This window comes from Cetorhinus maximus, chromosome 12, assembly GCF_964194155.1.
Source record: "Cetorhinus maximus chromosome 12, sCetMax3.hap1.1, whole genome shotgun sequence".
Taxonomy (NCBI): domain Eukaryota; kingdom Metazoa; phylum Chordata; class Chondrichthyes; order Lamniformes; family Cetorhinidae; genus Cetorhinus; species Cetorhinus maximus.
The window spans coordinates 59241439-59262966 of NC_135890.1; the positions used below are offsets into that span (position 1 = coordinate 59241439).

The 21528-nt window shown below is 47.4% G+C and overlaps 1 protein-coding gene across 3 annotated transcripts in view; it reads right to left on the reverse strand.

The window, feature by feature from the left end:
• Positions 1–21528, reverse strand: part of ntn4 (netrin 4) — a 71210-nt gene that overhangs the window by 33969 nt on the left and 15713 nt on the right. For all 3 annotated transcript variants that reach the window (XM_078553721.1, XM_078553720.1, XM_078553719.1), the window contains exons 3-5: positions 14187–14462; positions 1735–1861; positions 62–250 (exon numbers count right to left, since the gene is read on the reverse strand). In XM_078553721.1, the coding sequence (XP_078409847.1) occupies positions 62–250; positions 1735–1861; positions 14187–14462 (592 nt within the window). The remainder of the gene's footprint in view (positions 1–61; positions 251–1734; positions 1862–14186; positions 14463–21528) is intronic.

Sequence of the window (21528 nt, forward strand, 5' to 3'; positions counted from 1 at the left end):
GGCAGAATTTAGAGATTTATCAATACATATGTTGCAAATGTTAAGGCAGAAACTATCTTACCCAGGCAGGTGTCTGGGGCAGAGAGAGGGACATTGAGATTCCTGTAGAAACCTGACTGGCATCGTTGGCAGTGCTGGCCTTCCGTGTTGTGCTTGCAGTTGTCACACACTCCGCCACTACGATTACCCGATGCCAACCACACGCTCAGGTCGAAATGGCAGCTGTTTGCATGGTTATTGCACTTGCATTCTGTCACAAGGGGAAAGATAAGGGAGTTAAAATCCTTTCAAATGAGCGAGACAGAATTAAAACTTGTTGGAACAAACATGATTGTTAGAGTGAAATGATTAATCATTAATTTGTCCGCATTTAAGTTTTCCCTCAAACACATAGATTTCAACTCAGAAATAGACCATTCAGGCTAACCAGCCCCCATTAATGTTCATTGTCCACACGAGCAGTTTCTTAATCCCCTGTGCCAACACTGCTCCAATCTCTCTTTATTCCTCTTTTCCTTAGCCACTTACCTAATATAAATGTAAAACTTGGGGCCTGATTTTAACCCCCCTGCACCGGATACGAGTACAGCATTTAGTTGGAGTGGCAGGGGGTATGAGGCGAGGAAGGAGTAGAGACAATGCCCATCCTTTCTTGAGATTCATCATGGACAGACCCTGTTAAAAATGATAGAACTATTTATGAAAGTCTCTTAGAGTCAGGGGACACTGGGCCATGCTGCAAGATGGCAAATGTGACCTCTTGCCAGGGCCCGAGACCGAGGCCTTCAGTGGGTGAGTTCTTAAAGGGACAGCTGGCCACAGCAGGGCCCTGTCCCACCACTGGAAGGAACCAGCGAGCTTCACTGCAGCTCCCCTGGGCCCGTAGTCAGCCCCTGCATAAAAAGAGGTAAAGCTCCCTGGGACCTGGAAAGATAATATACTATCTCCCCACGGTAGTCCACCACCATTTGCATGTGACGACTGGGAAGGAGCTTGTGGTGAGGTGATGGTAGGGCAAGGTGGTGAGGTGGGGGTCAGGGTGGTGATAGGGTCTCATGCGCCTGAATTTGTCTCATTCCTGACTGATTTTGGACTGGGTTAAGGTGAACACCCTCCATAGTCACCGATGCCCCTCAATACTGTGTTCACCAATTTATTTCATGTATGTTTGCAATCTACCCTGAGTCACATCTCTCTCCAGTTGTTCCTGCTTCAACCTTTGCTTGTTAGAATCTCATAAAGTACAGGAGGTCATTCGGCCCATCATGCCTGTGCTGGCTCTTGGAAACAGCTATCCAATTCATCCCAATCCCCTGTGCTTTTTCTCCATATCCCTGCAAGTTTCCCTTTTTTAAATATTTATCCCATTCTCTTTTGGGTGGTACAGTTAAACCTGCTTCCACCAGCCTTTCAGGTTGTGTGTTTCGGATCATAGCTCGCTGCATAAATAATGTTCTCCCCATCTCCTGTCTGATTCTTTTGCTGATTATCTTCAAACTGTGTAGCTCCAGCCACTGGAAACAGTTTCTCCCTATCTAGTTTATCAAAGCCCTTCCTGGTTTTGAGCACTTCCATTAAATCTCTCCTAAACCTCCTCTGTTCTAGGAAAATAATCCCAGCTTCTCCAGTCTCTCCAAATAACTGAGCTCCCTCATTCTTGTTCCCGTTCTGGTAAATCTCCTCTGCACTGGCTTCAAAAAGATTGCAGAGAACTGCAGCCATCTCAATACTTACTCCGGCATTGGTTCGCGGTTCCCCTCTTGCCATCTGCAGGCCTCCAAGGTTGGTCATTATACAGAGGATCACACCTTTCACAGTGCTCACCCACAGTATTGTGCTCACAGATACACTTCCCATGGACCTGTTATAGAGATGAATAAAGAACCTAATAAATCAGGGAAGGAGCCAGTCAGTCAGTGACACACTGAAAGAAACCAAGAAAGATTTACATTTATATAGCACCTTTTGTGGGCAGCCTTCCCACCCGGACATCAATTGAGGCCCCTTAAATGGGAAATTAATCACTTAAGTATCACAACCTGTCACCCAGCAGCAGTTGGGGGACTCACCACGCGAGAGACTGACAAGCAAACCAAAGGGTTGCGGTGGGGGGAGGTGGTGGGGTGGGGTCCCTTGATCAGGCTCTGAGTGCAATTGAAAGAGGAACCTTGCATTGGGAAGGGGGTCCCCTGAGAACCACCCCCCTGCCCTTTGCTCCAACCCCTCTCCACCACGATGAACCTTGGTGAAGGTCCAAGTGCATTACCAGCAGCAGCCACTGCTTCTGGTGGCACTGCGATAATGGAGAGCTATTGGCCTCTGATTGGCCGGCAGCTCTCAGGGCTGAGATTTCTGACTTATGGCGGGGAGGGGGTGGGGGAAGTGCAGCAACTAGTTCACTTTTTGGTGATAATCTGACAGTCTACATGGTCATTTTAACAACACAACTCAGAGATTTACTGAATTCAAGTTCATGAGTTGTCATGGTGGGACTTGAACTCAGCATCTCTGGGTTCCTCATCTAGAACCACAGCCACTAGATTCAAGCTTGTGCTGTCAGTTGGGGAATGCTGTGAGCTGGGTTGAAGGAGGGGATTTAGAGAGTGAGAGAAGTTCTGAAGGATGACATGAGGCTCACACGAACAAGTACATGGAGTACACAGTGAGGACACTAGTTTGATGAAATCACCCTCTGCAAATTACTCATCTCAGAGATGTCCTAAAGAATGGTTCCATGGATGAGGAACTTCAGTTGCATGGTTACGTGCTAGTGCCATTTTCCTTGAAGAGAAGGCTGAGAGGAGATTTTATTGAGGTTTTCAAAAGTCATGTGAGGGCCGGACAGAGTAGATAGAGAGGAACTGTTCCCACTGGTCGAAAGGTCGAGAACCAGAGGACAACAATTTATAGTGATTGACAAAAAAAACCACAGGCGACATGAGGAACATCTTTTCTACACAGTGAGCAGTTAGGAAGTGGAATGCTCTGCCTGAAAGAGTGATGGAGGCAGGTTCAATCGTGGCTTTCAAAAGGGAATTGGATAAACACCTGATGAGAAAAAAATTGCAAGGCTACGGAGAAAGGGCGGAGTAGTGGAGCTAGCTAAATTGCTCTTGTAGAGAGTCAACACAGAGTCGATAGGCAGACTGAGCTGGCAGATATTAGGGAGGCTGACAAACTGCAGAAGCAACAAAGCAGCTTTTCTGGCTTCTCTGAAACTGCGAGCACTTCCTTGTTATGTGATTTACTCTCTGCAGCCAGACCACAGTCGCATATCTCCAGTCATAAGATTTTCTGATAAGGGACATGGATTGGTGTAAAACTAATTCTGGACAACAGTTTCTGAGATAGAGAACGTTTTTTTAAATCACATAATCTCTGCAATTCATCAGCATGTTAAATATTTTGTTTGCATCTCAGCTGAATTCAGTAGTGATTTCAAAATATGGAGCCATGGAAGGTCTTGCACGGAAACAGAGCATTCACCCTATCAAATCTACCCTAATATTTCCCTATGAGCCACTTATTCCCATTTTTTACACATTCCCCAGAACCCTTAAGAAATAATTTGCAATTATACGATGCTTTTCACAAGCTCAGGCCATTCCAACAAGCTTTACAGCCAATGTAATGTGGGGAAATATGGCAGGTAATTAATGCACAGCAAGGTCCCAGAAACAGCAATGTGATAATGACCAGTTAATCTGTTTGGTTGGTGTTGGCTGAGGGATATATATTGGTCAGGAATCTTTCTTGCTCTTCAAAGTAGTGCCATAGAATCTTTTACATTCACCTGAGAAAACAGATGGGATCTTGGTTTGAGAAAGTATGACTCGTCTGAGAGTTAAGCACTCTCTCAGTACTTCACTGGAGTGTCAGCCTGGATAACACGTTCAAGTGTTTAAACCTGTGACCTTCATGCCTCCAAGGTAAAAATGCTACCATCAAGCCAAGGTTGACTCTGTAAAATATGCTACCGAGTCTAATCCTATCCTCTCTGTTCCTCGTACCCTTTAACATCCCACCCAGTCTACTCTCAATTTTCCTCAATTCCAATAACTTCAGTGTACTGACCTCTACCTGGCTGAGCACCAATTCTCAGACACTTCTTCTTACCTCCCCCGGACTATGACTCCACCACCGAACATCAAGCCATGTTTCCAAGACTGTCACTGACCTTACCTCCTCTGGAGATCTTCCCTCCACTGCTTCCAACCTCATAGGCTGTTCAGCTCACTTCTACCACCTTCCCAAAATCCAAAAACAGGACTGTCTTTGCAGGCCCATTGTTTTCAGTCAGTTCTTCCCTCACCAAACTTATTTCTTCCTATCTTGACTCTACTTTTTCTTCCCTTGTCCAGTCTCTTCCCATTATGATTGTGATTCTTCTGACACCCTACATCATTTCAACAATGTCCAGTTTCCTGGTCCTAACTGTCTCCTCTTCACTATGGTTGTCCAATCTCTCTACACTTCCACCCCCACCAGGACAGTCTTGGGGCTCTCTGCTTCTTCCTTCAATGGAGGCCTGAACAATCCCATCCAGCATCACCCTCCTCCACTTGGCTGAACTTGTTCTCTCTCTGACCAATTTCTCCTTTAACTTATCTCACTTTCTCCGAATAAAAGGTGTGGCTATAGGTACCTGCATGGGCCCCAGTTATGCCTGTGTTTTTGTGGGGTATGTGGAACATTCCTTGTTCCAGTCCTACTCAGGCCCCCTCTCATGACTCTTTTTCCGGGACATCGATGACTATATTGGAGCCGCTTCGTATTTCTCATCTGGAACTAGAAAGATTTATCAACTTTGCTTCCAATTTCCACCCCTCTCTCACCTTCACATGGTCCATCTCCAACACTTCCCTTCCCTTCCTTGACTTCTTTGTCTCCATTTCTGGTGATAGATTGTCTACCAATATTCATTACAAGCTCACCGACTCCCACAGCTACCTCCTATCTTCCACACTCTGCTTCCTGTAAGGACTCCATCCCATTCTCCCAGTGTCTCTATCACATCTATTCTGAAGATGCTACCTTCCACAACAGAACTTCTGACATGTCTTCCTTTTTCCTTAACCAAGGATTCCCCCCCACTGTGGCTGACAGGGCCGTCAACCGTTCCCGACCCATCTCCTGCACCTCTGCCCTCACCCTTTCCCCTCCCTCCCAGAAGCGTGATAGGTCCCCTCGTCCTCACTTTCCACCCCACCACCTGCCTCCACCATCAAAGGATCATCCTCACCATTTCCGCCAACTCCAGCGTGATGCCACCACCAAACACATCTTTCCCTCAGCTCCCTGTTGGCATTCCGAAGGGACTGTTCCCTCCGTGACATCCTGGTCCACTCTATCATCCCCAACACCTCATTCCTTTCCCACTGCACCTTCCAATGTAATCGCACAACCTGCCCCTTTACCTCCTCCCTCCTCACTGTCTAAGGCCTCAAACACTCCTTCCAGTTGAAGCAGTGATTTACTTGTCCTTCTTTCAATTTAGTCTACTATATTCACTGCTCACAATGCGGTCTCCTCTACATTGTGAAACTAAACACAGGCTGGGTGGCCGCTTTGCAGAACACCTCCCTTCAGTCTGCAAGCATGACCCCGACCTTCTTGTCGCTTGCCATTTCAATTTACCACCCTGCTCTCATGCCTACATTTCTGTCCTTGGCCTGCTGCAATGTTCTGGTGAAGCCCAACGCAAACTTGAGGAATAGCACCTCATCTTCCAATTAGGTACTTTACAGCCTTCTGGACTCAACATTGAGTTCAACAACTTCAGACCATGAACTCTCTCCTCCATTTTGAATTATTTCCCCAAATGTCAGTCTGTATCTTGTTCTTGTGTTTTTGCTTTCAGACAGCACTGACCTTTATTAACACCTATGCTGGACCAATGCTTTGTGTCTTTAATAGTATCATTATCACTCCCTTTGCCTCACATTCCATGACATCTTTGTCACTTAATCTCCCCGCTCTCTAACCTATCCCAGACCTCTTCTGCTCCACCTGCCCCTCCCCCCTTTGTCAATAGCATAAAACTCATCACATCCCTACCTCTCTTCAGTTCTGAAGAAGAGTCAAATGAACAATAATCCATAGCCATCTTAGCTAAGGTCCTCACATGTTCAACATTACTTCATGATAGACTGTGTCTCTAGATGCAAAGCAAAGGATTCTGCCCACACCTTCATGACCACCTTTACTGACCTGTAGTCTATTCCGTTTTAAATCGCAACCTATAAGATGTATTTCCTTTCCCTAACCTTACTTCCAGAAGCTATAATTTTATATTTTTCTTTTCAAATTATTGATTCTCGAGGTGTGGGTATCACTTGTAAGATCTCATTTATTGTCCATTCCTAATTGCCTTGGCTATATGAAGTTACCAACAAGAAAACTCAAGCTTGTAACAAGGAAAAAACTCAAAAGAAGCCACATTCTATCCACTTTCCCTGTCTGCCTTAGAAAGCTGGACAATAAATAAAGACCTGTGGAGGCAATAAGAGGCCTTTGAAATGTGGATGCTATGACATATGCTAAAAACTCCATATACAGACCGTAAGTCAAATGAAGAGGTGCTCGAAATTGCAAGAGCAAAAAGAACTCTAAAAAGTGACACCCAGAAAAAAAAAATCAGTATTTTCACCATTTGATCAGAGCTGAAAAGCTACAGAGATCTCTTCTAGAGGAAAAGTGAAAGGCAGCAAAAAGGGGGGGGCCATCCTATGTGTAGTTGGATAATGGACATCAGAGTGGTTGCAGATGAGCTACGGTGGATGTGTGAGGATGGCGCAAGAAAGGCGAATGTGACCTACCATGACAGCAGATCTCCTGACAGGAGTAGCTACAAGCAGCAGCAGCAGCTAGTTGCCCTCAGGAAGGTGGTGGCCCAACTCTGGCCTCCTACTCTTTGTATGTTTTACTGCTGCTAGTTTCAACATAGCAGACTAATAATGAAGGTAGAGGGTTAACAAATTAAATTTGATTATTATATATCACGGTTCCTTTAGATTTAATCATCAAGTGTACAAGGTGGATTTAAAAAGAAAATCATTTTAAAAATATGGATATCGCTGGCATCCATTGTCCATCCCATATTGAGAAGGCAGTGAGGCATCTTCTTATAACGCTGCAGCCTGTGTGCTGAAGACACTCCCACAGTGCTGTTGGGGGGAGTTCCAAAATCTTGACGCAGCAACAGTGAAGGATTGTGAGGCATGTTCAGACAGATGGTAATACTGAATGTCTGAACAACACATTGCTCCAAAAAGAGGACTATCCATTCACCAACCCTTTATTATTAACACCAAGAGTTCTATATGAAACACTTGATGCTTGCTGCTGCTATCTGTCTGCATTCCTCATTAACTTTGACGACAAAACACTTCATGCTAAGAGCTGTAGTTAAGCAGCACTCTGTGCTGGTTATTTTGCTCACTACCTTGATGGTTTAAACATTAACTTCATACAAACATGCAAATTAGGAACAAGAGAAGGTCATTCATCTCCTCTAGCCTGCTCTGCCATTCAATAAGATCATGGCTGATCCAATTGTGGCCTCAACTCTACATTCCACCTACTCCCAATAACCTTTGACTCCCTTGTTACTCAAGAATCTATCTACCTCTGTCTTAAAAATATTCATTGACCCTGCCTCCACTGCTCTCCGCGGAAGACAGTTCCAAAGATTCACAATACTCTGAGAGAAAAAATTTCTTAGACCCCTTATTTTTAAACTGTATCCCTTAGTTCTAGTCTCCCCCATAATGGGAAACATCCTCTCAACATCCACCCTGTCAAGTCCCTCAGGATCTTGCAGGTTTCAATAAGATCACCCCATAATCTTCTAAAGCTGCCATGATTTGATGCATCTTTGTGTTGAGTTCTTTTGGATCACTGGTATTTCTGAAGATGAAGCCACTAACCTCTGGAATGGGACTTGGCAAGTGTAGGACTGACCCTGGGTTTAATTCATGGGGTTGGACAGATGGTTCTAACTCTCCTGCATGGCAGATATGGAGCAGGAAGGTAGTTCCAATAGAGCAGTTCCGTTTTCCACTCCCTTCCCAACTATTTCCTACTTGAAGCCATTGGTTTGGCAATGGATGAGACTCTAGCCGGAGGCTCATGAGTTAACAGAGATCAGCATGCTGGTGACTTCAGCAGGGCCCCAGGTAAATGTTTGTTGCAGGTGCTGTGCCCAATATGGAAGATGATGTAACAGTAGAGCACCCCCTCTAATGGCAGTCTCAATGTTGTATCTATAGTTGACCCCAACACTGGGTGATATTGTGTTTTGGTGAGTGATATCCCTCTGCAGAGTGAGTGTAGCTGGTTCTTTCAATAACCTTGGGATGATAAGCACTCAGCAGACTGTAATTCCTTCTTCAAACTGCCATCAGTATAACTCCAGTCCCCATCAATACCAATGATCAAAGATTCCCAGGCAGCAGCAATGTGCTTCAGGGAAAGGAGCAGCCAGTTGATACAGGAGTGGATTGTTGGTATTCTGACACCTAGTTTAATCCCTTTATTCAGTTCTGCCTCTCAATGGGGTCACAACCTCTCAATCACTGACTAATAGGCTTGCTCAATGTTCCAGTCACAACCTCCGTAGTTCTCCAGAGAGCAAATCATTACCAACATTCCTGCCACCAATATTCCTAGTCATAATCGCTCATTCAATCATGAGCGATGAAGGATCTTTCCTTGTAATCTGCTCTCAGACTTCTACCGATGTTGCTAAGCAACCGACTGTTAGCAGATGGGGGTGGGGGTGAATGCAGTCTGGAGTGATTTCTCTCCTCTTTGAATCTTTGCTCACAACCTCCCATGACCGCCTCTTATGTGCAGGGCATAAATCAGGACCCAAGCAGAGTAGAAGGGAGAGTTCACCAGCCCCCTCACTCATGGTGTGGGACAGTTACCATTGATCTACTAACCTGTTATTGCCACTTCATGAACCATCACACTGACTGCAAGGCACCACTTTCCTCAGCTAAAATTCCCTTTGATTTTCAGTTCAGGTGATAAAGAGTTAAGTTCACCATTTTGTGGTGTCATTATTTCTTTTCCTCTGCACTTCCAAAATATAATTGTATTTATTCTAAATGGCTCGCAGCCTGCTTTGAGCGACACTTAAACAACAGGCCTTGCTACAAACATAAAATCTGATCTCTTGCATATTAGAGTGGTGAGGCTAATCCCTGTAAGCCGATTAAATACATTACAGTTTACAGGAAAAGTGTATCCACCTAATTCTAAATGTTATTAAAGGGGATAATATATTCTCCCTGCTGTCTTCCAGGGTTCCCTTATTACCATGAACACTATTCAATGGTCACAATGGACTCATTTCTACAGAGACTACTGCTTTATTCAAAGATGAGTTCACCCGAGTATCCTGGCCAATTTCAAGTCCTTAAGCAACTGACTAAAAACAAATTATCTGCTCATTATCACTTGCTAGTCATGGGATCTTGCTGTGTGCAAATTGGGTGTCACATTTCCTACAATGAAAGTACCTCATTGGTTGGAACTCAGGATGCCCTAAAGCACTCCACAGCCAGTGAAGGACCCAGTCACATCCCCTGTGGTTACAATCAATCATGTACCACCAAGGTCATGGGCAAACACGGCTCGCTCAGCAGCATTCCCTCACAGAACGGCACAGTGTACAATGGCGCAATTGGCCAGATTGCCAGGGTGAGCTCCACACTTGGTGAACTGAAGCTGAGACTCTGGCAGGGCCAAGGAAAAGAGCTGAGCAACATAGAGGCTTGGACTGACAAGTGGCAAGTAACATTCGTGCCACACAAGTGTCAGGCAATGACCATCTCCAGCTAGAGAGAATTTAACCATCTCTCCTTGACACTCAATGCCATTACCATCACTGAATCCCTCATTATCAGCACCTTGGGGGTTACCTTTAACCAGAGACTGAACTTGACCAGTCATATAAATACTGTGGCTACAAGAGCAGGTCAGGCATTGGGAATTCTTTGGCAAGTAACTCACCTCCTGACTCCCCAAAACCTGTCCACCATCTACAAGACACAAGTCAAGAGTGTGATGGAATACTCCCCACTTGCCTGAATGAGTGCAGCTCCAGCTACACTCAAGAAGCTCAACACCATCCAGGACAAAGTAGCCCACTTGATTGGCACCCCCTCCACCAACTTAAACATTCACTCCTTCCATCACCGACGCACATTTGCAGCAGTGTGCACCATCTACAAGATGCGCTACAGCAACTCACCAAGGCTCCTTCGACAGCACCTTCCAAACTCGTGACCTCTACAACCTAGAAGTACAAGGGCAGCGGATGCATGGGAACACCACCACCTGGAAGATCCCCTCCAAGCCACACAACGTCCTGACTTGGGAATATATCACCATTCCTTCACTGTCACTGGGTCAAAATCCAGGAACTCCCTCCCTAACAGCACTGTGGGTGTACCTACACAACATAGACTGCAGCAGTTCAAGAAGTTCTCATCACCACCTTCTCAAGGGCAATTAGGGATGGGCAATAAATGTGAGCCTTGCCAGCGATGTCCATGTCCCAAGAATGAACTAAAAAACGGGCAAGCCTATCAACAAAAAACACTCCAGATCAAGCTGTTGTCCTCACTCCCTGACTACATGTATCTGAGTCCTGGATAAGCAAGCACCACCACATTAGAGCGTGACCATTGCTGCAGGCTCTCTTTTCAATGTATTGCTGATGGGTTTATTTTAAACAAGGGGTAATTAAGGCAAGGGCCAAGATCTTTGGGGATGTATAGATCTGCAATCTGCAATCAATTCTGATTACACAACAACTTGTATTTATATAGCATCTTTAAGGTGGGAAAATTTCCCAAAGCGTTTCACAGGAGTGTCATCAAACAAAATTGGGCACTGAGCCACATAAGGAGACATTAGGACAGGTGACCAAAAGTTTGGTCAAAGGAATAGGTTTTGAGGAGCGTCTTAAAGGAGTAAAGTGTGGTAGAGAGGCAGAGAGGTGTAGGAAGGGAATTCCAGAGCTTGGGGCTTAGGCAACTGAAGGCACAGCCACCAAAGGTGGGGCAATTAAATTCAGGGATGTACAAGAGGCCAGATGTCTCAGAGGGTTGTGGGGCTGGAGGAGCTTAGATATAGGGAGGGGTGTGACCAAAGAGGGATTGGAAAAAAAAGTTTCCATTTTGTAATTCTAAGCATCAATGCCAGTTGTAGCTCGGTGGCAGCTCCCTTGGCTCTGAGTCACAAAGTCATTGGTTCAGCATCATCCCTAAGACTTGGTGTATGCTGAGTGAATGCTTCATTGTCAGAGGTGCCCAGGTTAAACTGAGGCCCTGTCTGCCCTCTCAGGTCAATGTAACACATTCCATGGCACTATTTCAAACACAAACAGGTGAGTCCTCCTCAGCATTCTGGCCAATAGTGATCCCTCAACTGAAATCCCCAAAACACATTAACTGTTAATTCATCACATTGCTGTTTGTGGGATCTTGCTGTGCACAAATTCACCACTGCGTTTCCTACAATACAACAGAATACGAATACAACTTCATTGGTTGTGAAGCAGTTTGGGGAGGTGCTGAGATCATGGAAGGTGCTGTAGAAGATGTAAGCCTTTTGCTTTGTTTATGAATGCTGATCCAACAAGTGGGAGTACAGCAAACTATCTCGACACCACGAAGTTCTGAAGATATTTAACTGAATTTTGGATTTAATTGAAAGGTAGTGTTGAAGTCTTTCATTGTTAGTTTTGAAGAATGGTATCAGTTAGCTCTGTGTTTATAATGTCTGCTTGATGTTAAACTGCTGTTGCTTGACAACTCAGGTTGCATTCATCTTGTGTCAACTTGTTTGAGTTGGTGGGGTATACAGCCTCAGCTGGCACTGCCTGAAGCACCGAGGGTGTGCGCCATTATTATATTCAGGCTGTCTGATTCGGCGATTTAGGTGAACCTTAACGATCTTGCTGTACTGCTTGAAGATAAGTAGGGAGTTCTTCCAGGATCCTGGCCAACTTTTCTCCCTTCAGTCAACAGCCCCACCACTGGACTAACTGATCAATTGTATTATCACTGTGTGTGGAATCTTCAATGATTTCCACATGTTGAGACTATTTTTTGAGAGGCAGGAGATCTAGGGTAAGGGAAACTCTTTTCCTTTTCTTTTCAGTGTTAGTTGCTTTTTTTGTGGAAAAGCTAATCAGGCAGTTCCTGTGTCCATCACTTCCTAACCTCCATGTGGATCAGAGCTCCTGTTCCTTGAGCCCTTTACTCTACACATCAAACAGACAGTGATCTCTTTGTCACCCAGTATAAAGTGAAACTTTGGTTGCAGGGATCTCCCCCTCACCCTCATCTTTCCAGTTCTCAGGAAGGTGCGGGCATTTCACTCATCCTGGGACATTTCCTATTGGCTGAGGTATGAACCAATCATGTGCTGCAATATGGGGTTCGAAGTAACACAGGTGTTGACCCGGTGGCCATCAGAAGAGGTGGGACTGGGGATGGGGATGAGGTGGGGGTGAGATGGGCCTGGGGCTGAGGTGGGGATGGGGGTGGGGGTGAGGTGGGGATGGGGGTGAGGTGGGGATGGGGGTGAGGTGGGGATGGGGGTGGGAGTGAAGTGGGTATGGGGGTGGGGCTGAAACAGGATTTTCAGAAAAGAATCAATTGACAAATGAACAAAAGGCCCAATGACTGAAATGCGAGACTTGAATTATTATTTTCTGCAAGCTGGAGTTTTTTTTTCAACTGAAAAGCTTCAGGGAATAAGTTGCAGTGAAATAGGCCTGGTTTTTCTCAGTACGGGTAGTTAGTTACATATACATACAGCAGGGCCTGATTACCATGTGGAAGGATCATTCTTACTATAATCCGTGCTGACATTCCCAGTGCTGTGCTGAGGGAGGGCTGCACTGCTGGAGGTGCTGTCTTTCACAGGAGGTATTAAACTGAGGCTGATAGGATGTTGGTACTATTGGGACCATGATGAATGAATACTAGCCAACATTTCTCCCTCATCGAACACCACCAGTCTGGTTAGCAGGTCACTCATTTCCCTGTCTGTGGGTCTTTTCTGTGTGTAAAGTGGATGCTCCCGCTGCTGATATTATAACAATTAGTTTACAAGGTTGATGCCAGAACTGAGAGGTTACAGATTTCAGAAAAGAGTGGCTAGGCTGGGGCTCTTTCCTCCAGAAAAGAGAATCTGAGGGGGCTGGCCTGATTGAGATCTTTAGAAGTGTGAAATGCAGACATACATATGAACATACGAATGAGGAGCAGGAGTAGGTCTTTCAGCCCCTCAAGCCTGCTCTGCCACTCAATAAGATCAAGGCTGATCTGAGCGTGGCCTCAACTCCACATTCTGCCTACCCCCGATAACCTCTGACATCCTTGTTAGTCAAGAATCTATCTACCTTTGCCTTAAAAATCTTGACCCTGCCTCCACCGCTGTCTGGGGAAAGGAGTTCCAAAGACTCACGGCTTTCAGAGGAAAAGTTTCTCCTCATCTCCGTCTTAAATGGGAGATCCCTTATTTTCCAACTGTGTCCCCTAGCTCTAGCCTCCCCCACAAGGGGAAACTTCCTCTCAGCATCCAAAATAGAGATATGAGATAGAGAGATCTTCTCATAGAGAAGACACTTCCACTAGTCGGGGGAGACCAGAACTAGGATAAATATCAGATGGTCACTAATAAATGCAAGAAGTAATTCAGATGAAATCTCTTTCCCCAGGCAGTGGTGAGAAACCTACTACCGTGTGGAGTGATTGATGTGAATAGCATTGATCCATTTAAGGGGCAGTTGGATAAGGATATGAGGCAGAAAGGAACAGAAGGATATGTTGACCAGGTTAGAGGAGGTCATGTGGAATATACACATCAGCGTGAATGGACTGAATGGGCTGTTTCTGTTCTGTAAATATTTTGTAATTCTACGTCAAAGTAACTCATTTGTTGTCAAGTACTTCAAGATGTCCTGAGAACATGAAACATGTTGTATAAAATGTAAATTATTTCTTTAAACCTGCAGCAGGATAATGAATGAAGGGATTTAGTGCGGTTCTGTGGATGGGACGGAAATGGTGTGTATTGCTTCCATGACAACACCTCTCCTCTCGCCAGCCTATCTCCTGGTGTGTACAGACTCTCTGCAGAGTAATGGTGAGCATACATACCACAGTCAGAAACCTGCCCCTCACTGCTCTGAAACCATCAGCTGGCTCACACTGCTCAGCATGGCCATTACAGAAGCAGCTCCCCATCGCAATGAAGTCGTAGATTCCATAGTACGCAAATCGCTGGGGCTTGAGGCTGGCGGCTTGGGCCGGGCAGGGGCACGGCTGACGTTTAAGCAGGCAGACACGGATGTTGGTAACTTTCAACAGCTCCTGAGCTTGAATACTGTACGGGTCTTCTACAGAATGCGGCGGGGAGAGAACACGGAATATAACCTGTTTAGAGAGGAGAAACACAGGAATAAATCAGACAATGGGGACTGAAATCCACTTTTTAACAGATTACAAACAGACCCCAGCCTGTCAGTCTAAGGTCAGATTGCTCGGTGATCAGGTTAGAATGAACCAGAAACATTACAAACAGTCTAGGACCAGAGAAACTCCCACATTCCCCAAACATTGAGTTCAACAACAGTTTGCATTTATATAGCGCCTTTAACATAGGAAAATAACCCAAGGCGCTTCTCTGTTGTGTAATCAAGCAAAATCTGACATCAAGCCACAGCAAGAGATATTAGGGCAGGGTTGGTCAAAAAGATAGATTTTAAGAAGATTCTTAAAGAGGGAAAGAGAGGCAGTGAGGTTTAAGGATGGAATTCCAGAGCTCCAGGGCCCTGGCAGCTGACAGCATGGTCGCTGATGGTGGAGCAAAGGAAGCCAGGGATGCTCAGGAGACTAAAATTAGAGGCAAGCAGAGATTTTGGAGGGTTGTAGGACTGGAGGAAGTTGCAGGGATAGGGAGGGCCATGAAGGGATTTGAACAGAAGGTCTTAACTGGAATTTGAAGGAGCCAATGAATGAAGGTGACGAATCTTTCCCAGAGACAGTGAATAAAAATGGGGAGTGACTCAGTCATTGACTCTCTCAATGACCCCTCGCAAACAGCTGAAGAATGGCAGAGACCCTGGTAGAAGGTGCAGTCTGCTCTCAGTATATTTCAGCACTACCTCATTACCTCAGAAAGGAGTGGGTAGTCAGAATTTTAATTTAATTGAACGGTGGAGGGATTGGATGGTCTACTCCTGTTTTTAATATTCCTACAACAACCCAAAAGCTTAATTGTCACTTTTACTGCGGAATTTTCCGTGCCCACTGGGCGCGTTCAGTGGCGTGAGTGGACAATATGGCGAGAAGGCCAAAAATCGGTTTCACGTCACGTAACCCAGTTTGCGATCATCTGGTTAACCCATTGATGGCGGGTCACGTTTCCTGCCATCAGGCATCGGGAAATTGTAATACATCTGCATCATGTTTCACAACAGCATATAAGGCCTATACTTGACACCCTGCACTTTGAGGGGAACTCAGAGGTGAGTGCACAGTAATGTTGCACAGCGACGAGGGTCACTGGTTGGACTTCAAGGTTGAGGCAGCTTGGGTGGGGGTGGGGGCAAGGGCCTCCCTGTGGTTGAGGCGACTTGGGGAGGGGGCAAGGGTTGCCCTGTGGTTGAAGGTAGTGTATAAGCATGTGCAGGGTTGGGGGAGGAAAGTGGCCATGCAGCAGGGAAACTTTGTATAAAGTGACCATTCCTCCACAGCTGAGACAGTTCAGATGCAGCCACATTGACATGCATGGAGTCGGGCCTCTAGCTTATCTGCCCACTCACGCAACACAGAGGCCTGAAAGTGCCACCAAGTGCTCTAGAGCTTTACACCCCTTGGATACAGACTGCAAACTAATGAGCATTTTAGTGGACTGCAAATCAGTTGGATGACTGGGCACGTTGTACAATCTCCTCGCTAAAGCTGGCCATAGAGCAGTCAGTGCTGGAGTCGCTCACAGCCCCTTGCAATGTCATCTACCCGGTTTGGACCAGTCCCCCCCATGGTTCAAGCTAACATTGCAGCCTTGCAGTGTGGGTTAGGAGAATGCCTGCGCCTGAGCTGAGAGCACAGCAGGCAGTCCAATGGGCAAAGCTGCCGCCAATCACGCAGGTGGAGTGGGGCGGAGGTGGGTGGGGTCTCAGGCAACCGTGCAGTGCACTACACACTGGCCATCCAAGTGGTGGCCAGCGCCCTCCAGGATGTGTTAAGGGGCCTTCAGGCTTAATCAGGAGAGGTTCTTAGAACACCCTAGCTAACCCACGTGTCTCTCTCTTTCATCCTGCAGGAGGAGTACATCAGGAGTATGGAGCCTGGTGAATTATTTGTATGCCTGATGGCTTACAGGGAGCGAAGACAACGAAGAAAAGAGTGATGGAGGCGCCTGGCTGCACAGAGGGAGGAGCAGCGCCCTTTGGAAGAAGGGGCGGCTGGGGCTCCCGCACATGTCACTGAAGAGTCACAGCGAGGTGTCACTGGCTGGCGCCTAGTGACACCCAAGGTCTATAGACACCGCCTTTCATTCCTGCAGATGACTGAGAACCAGTGTCACCGAAGACTGCGCATGTTCAGGGAACCGGTCAGTCACATCTGCCACCTGCTGCAGGATTTGGCGCCACAGGGACATGAAGGGCATCCACTACTTGTGGCCACGAAAGTGACTGTGGTGCTCAATTTTTACACCAGTGGCTCCTTGTAGGGATCTCACAATCCGCCAACCACAACTGCAACCATGAGGTCACGGATGCCATTTTCACAGGGGCACGCAACTTTATGCATTTCGCCCGGGACCGGGACAGCCAGGATGCAAGAGCGATTGGATTTTCCCAGATCTCGGGTTTCCCACAGGTGCAGGGTGCGATCGACTGCACTCATGTGGCGCTCAGATCTCTGTTGCAACAAGTGGTCAACTATGTCAACAGCAAGGTGTTCCACTTGCTGAATGTGCAGCTGGTGTGCAACCACCAGAAACACATCCTGCAGGTCTGCATACAGTTTCCAGGGAGTGTCCATGTCTCCTACATTCTCAGTCAGTCACTGATGTCTTCCAGGGTCCACAGAGGCTGCAGGGTTGGCCCCTTGGAGACAAGGGCTACCCGCAGAGGACATGGCTGATGACACCCGTGGATGACAACCTGGTGGAGCAAACCATTGGGATACTGAAGATGAGGTTCCGGTGCCTGGACCGGTCTGGTGGAGCCCTGCAACACAGTCTGCAGAGGGTGTTACACATCATCATCATCTGCTGTGCCCTTTACAACCTGGCACTGCAACGGGGAGAGGAAATGGCTGAGGAGGAGATAGAGGAGCTGGAAGTCTCCCTTGATGAAGACCATGTCGATGGGGATGAGAGTGAGGAGGTCCTTGAAGGCAATAATGACGGTGATGAGGCCCTCACACTGGCTAGACAAGACAGGTGTGCTTGGGAGGCTCTCATAGCTGCCAGATTTGTGGATGATGTCATGCAGTGAGGAGACACCATCTTCACATAGCCTCTGAGAATGTCTGACTCCTGTCTGACCGAGGGCAGCTCGCTTGCGCTCTGTGATCAGGGTCATATCATGGAAACACAGCCATGAAACTTCAAATGCATCTGATCCTTTGTCCGCCTTCAGCACCTGAGCCCTTCAGGAGCACTGCATCACTGGACACAGATGCCGAAGAGCTGGGGGTCAGCCCCACCTTAAAGGTGCTGAGAGCACACAGAGAGAATGACGGAACTCTGTGACGCCTGCCCACGACATTCTGGCAGCAATGACCAGCACCATCGAGGTGCAGGCATTAGTGATGTGTCCAGGGAGTGTGAGTCCAGATCATCACTTTGGTCTGAAGGCTGCACAGAGCACAGGGAAGAGGCCCTGGACTGAGACGCCTGCTTTTATCTTGTGCAGAAACCAAGGTTTCACATCTGAGTGACATGAACACTGCTCATCAGAACAAGGAGCCATAGGCAGGGAGACATTTTTAGGAGTTTATTTACAATAGTGAACATTAAGTACAAGTGATTAACACCCGTGCCCAGGTTGTGCAAGGTGTCAGCTGTGGCTCAGTTCATAGCACCCTCGCCTTTGAATCAGAAGGTTGTGGGTTCATGTCCCACTCCCAGAAACCAAGAACTGTGAATGTACTCGAAAGAGTTACATGAGATCTGTTGATAACTCGAAAGAGTTACATGTTCTTAACCCTCCTGGTGAACCTCCTCCTGGGCCTGGCCAAGTTGGCCATTAACAGGCCCAGGCAGCAGGGGGTCGTTCAACCCAACTGTCTACCCCTCTTCCACAGCTATGTTTGCAGCCGGGTGTCCCTGGAGAGGGAGCATGCGGTGTCTGCCAGCACCGTTGAGGCCTTCCGTGCTCGGTGGGCACTGTGGAGACTGGGGTGTTTTATAGATGCTTTTGATCACATTTTAGTTTGATGTTTGTAAGTCTCCTTTGAATTTTGTCTTTGCAGTTTACCTTTAAGGGGCTGCCTTTAACTTTGTCCCTGATTTTGTTAATTTAGTTCAAAACAGTTACATCTTCTTAACCCTCCTTATGAACCTGCTCCTGGGCCTGGCCAAGTTGGCCATTAACAGGTCCAGGCAGCGGGTGATCGAGGGGATTGTCTGGTCCAACTGTCTGTCCCTCTTCTGCGGCTATGTTTGCGGCCGGGTGTCCCTGGAGAGGGAGCACGTGGTGCCCGCTGGCACTGTCGAGGCCTTCCATGCTCGGTGGGCACTAGAGTGTTTTATCAACCCCTTTATTCACATTTTGATTTAATGTTTGTAAGTTTCTTTTAAATTTTGTTTTTTGTTTTTGCAGTTTCCCTTTAAGGGGCTGCTTTTCAATTTGTCCCTGATTTTGTTAATTTAGTTCATTTGTTTTGACTCAAAGAGAGTTACATCTTCTTAACCTTCCCAACCCTGCCAATATGTCTTGTTGCTCCCTGGACATCCACAGTGGAGGTAGAGGCAGCCTGCTGACTGCTATGGCCTGTCTGTGATGACCTTGATGGGCATCCTGTTGTAGGCCGAAATATGGAGGGCCCTGGCCTGCTTTTGTTGCCCTGCTGTGTGGCAGTGGCACCTACCTCGAGCTGTGGAGCTGGAGCTGCTGTGTTCACAGGAAGAGGGGATTTGGATAGGCTGGACACTCCTGGAGTCACCTGGATGGACGGCCCCGGGGTCTGCCCCTGCTGATCCTCCCCACTATGGGTGCCCAAGGGCCTCTGGCTGACTCCTTGAGAAGGTGTAGCTGGAGTGAGATCAAGCTGCCCCGCACCCCTCTCCCGTACACATTGTTGGAGGCCAGCTATGGCATCAGTGATGGAGTTCAGCCCACAAAGTACAGGAGCGACGTCCTGGACCAAGGTCTCCATGGCTGCTGCCATCATATCAGTGTTGACCTCGGTGCATCGGCATGCCCACGCTAGCACCTCAGACTAAAGACGGACAGACTCCTCTATCATGCCTTCCAATCTAAGGAGTGCAGCAACTTCCATTCCTGATGTTCCTGAGCTTGCCTTTGTGGCTCCAGCAACTGCAGTGCGACCGAGTCCAGACACTCTTCATCTGACTCGGACTCAGCAGACTTCTGGCCTCCAGCAGTCCTCTGAGTGCCAGACACCTGGGAAGTCCCTGCCACCGCTTGCTGTGGATCAGACAGTGCAATGTGCTCACCAGATTGTGATCCTGAGGCTACTCTAAAGCTCGGTCCCACCAAGGTGTGTGTCTCTGCGCTGGTGGAAGGTGTGGGTGAGCGCTGTGACAGGACTTCAGGGAGGGTGCCTCCAGATTCCACTTCAGTTGTTTCTTCGGGACTTGGCTGGAGGCCCTGGATCATGGGCTCCCTCAGCTGTTTCCCAGATGTGCCTGCGGAAGCAAGGAGAGGTAATTAGTGCATTGCAGGACACTGCAGAACACGGGCACTCACTCACAGCATGGTTGTCTGATGGATGTTGCACTACTGGATCCTCACTTGATAGAGCAGCGCCGACTTTACCGTCAGCACAGGACCGGTCTAGATCCTCACCGGCCAGCTGGATGGCTCTGTTTTCAAAGTCCGTGAGGACCTTGATTTCAGGCATTCTTCCAATATCTGCTACCTCTCCCTCTTGTTTTGTGCCAGCTTGTCCTGCATGAATAGAGATAGAGACAATGTAAGCAGGACGCCTGCCAGGCCTGATGATAAGTATGCCTGGCATGTGTGGGTGGTGAGTGGTCCCATGGACGGGATGAGGACAATGACGACGTGTGTGAGGGAGTGAATGGTGATGTCCCTTGAACTGGCAGTGAGTGAGGGACCTGTGGGTGTGTGCTGGGTTTGGGAGTGCGTGAGTTGGGAATGATGAGAATAGTGACTTACGCTGGCGGAATGTAGGACACCGTTCATCCTCCTGCGACACTGGCTGGCTGTCCTCTTTTGCAGGGTGTTGGCGCTGACCACCACTGCCACCACCTCCCATGCTGGAATGGTAATGCCGCTGCCCCTCCTGCGGCCAGAGCAGGGGTAGAGGACATCATGGTGGGCCTCCACTGCGTCCAAAAGGTGCTCAAGGGACGCGTCACTAAACCAGGGGTCTGCAGTCTTTTAGCCTTTCAGGGCCATCCTGTCTCCCATGCAGCAGTCCTGGGCTGGAAACACTGAGAGGTGCGCGTGCAGCTGCACTTTAAATATGGCTTGAGGAAGTGGTGAGATGATAGCGGGCAGACGAATGAGAGCCCTCCCACCATTGAAACAACATGTTTCCCAGGAATGCATAATTAATGCGGTGGGTTTCGGTCAATACAGCGTGAGAAGCCGCTATTGCGGCCAGCGGGTAAAACGTCATTTTCCCCGTCCAGTACCGCACTTAGTGCAAATCTAGGATGATTCCACCACAGATTTTCACTTTGAAATTTATTTATGGGAAACCAAATTCTTAAACTATCATGGTGGGACCTGAACTCATGTTCTTCCATTTTTAATTGTTCATGGGATGTGGGTGTCACTGGCTGGGCCAGCAGTTGTTGCCCATCCCTAATTGCCCTTGAGAAGGTGCTGGTGATCTGCTTGGATTACTAGTCATTAACGTCACAACTAAATGACCATGTCCACTCCCCTTCAATCCCACATTTGAGCTTTGAACTCATAACCTATCCAAGGGCATTCGCTTCCCTTTCTGCAGTACCATTCACCCAGCCCTGCCCCCACAGCCAACAGCTGTTTTGGTGTTTATTTCCCAATCCAACTTCTCCAGTGCCATTCACTGGTCCTGAGGCCTACCCTACATAATCTAAACTCCACTGCCCATACTCTGTCCCAATCTCCTTGCATCCGATCCTTTTTGATTCTCTCTAGTTCTTTGCCCCCCACGTATCAAATTCCTCTCCTGACTTACAAATCCCCCTTTGTCTCACCTCAATCCTATCTATAAACTCCCTTTTTTCATGTCCTGTTCCCCTCTGAATCTGTAAATTCCTCACCTTCCCACCATACCCTGA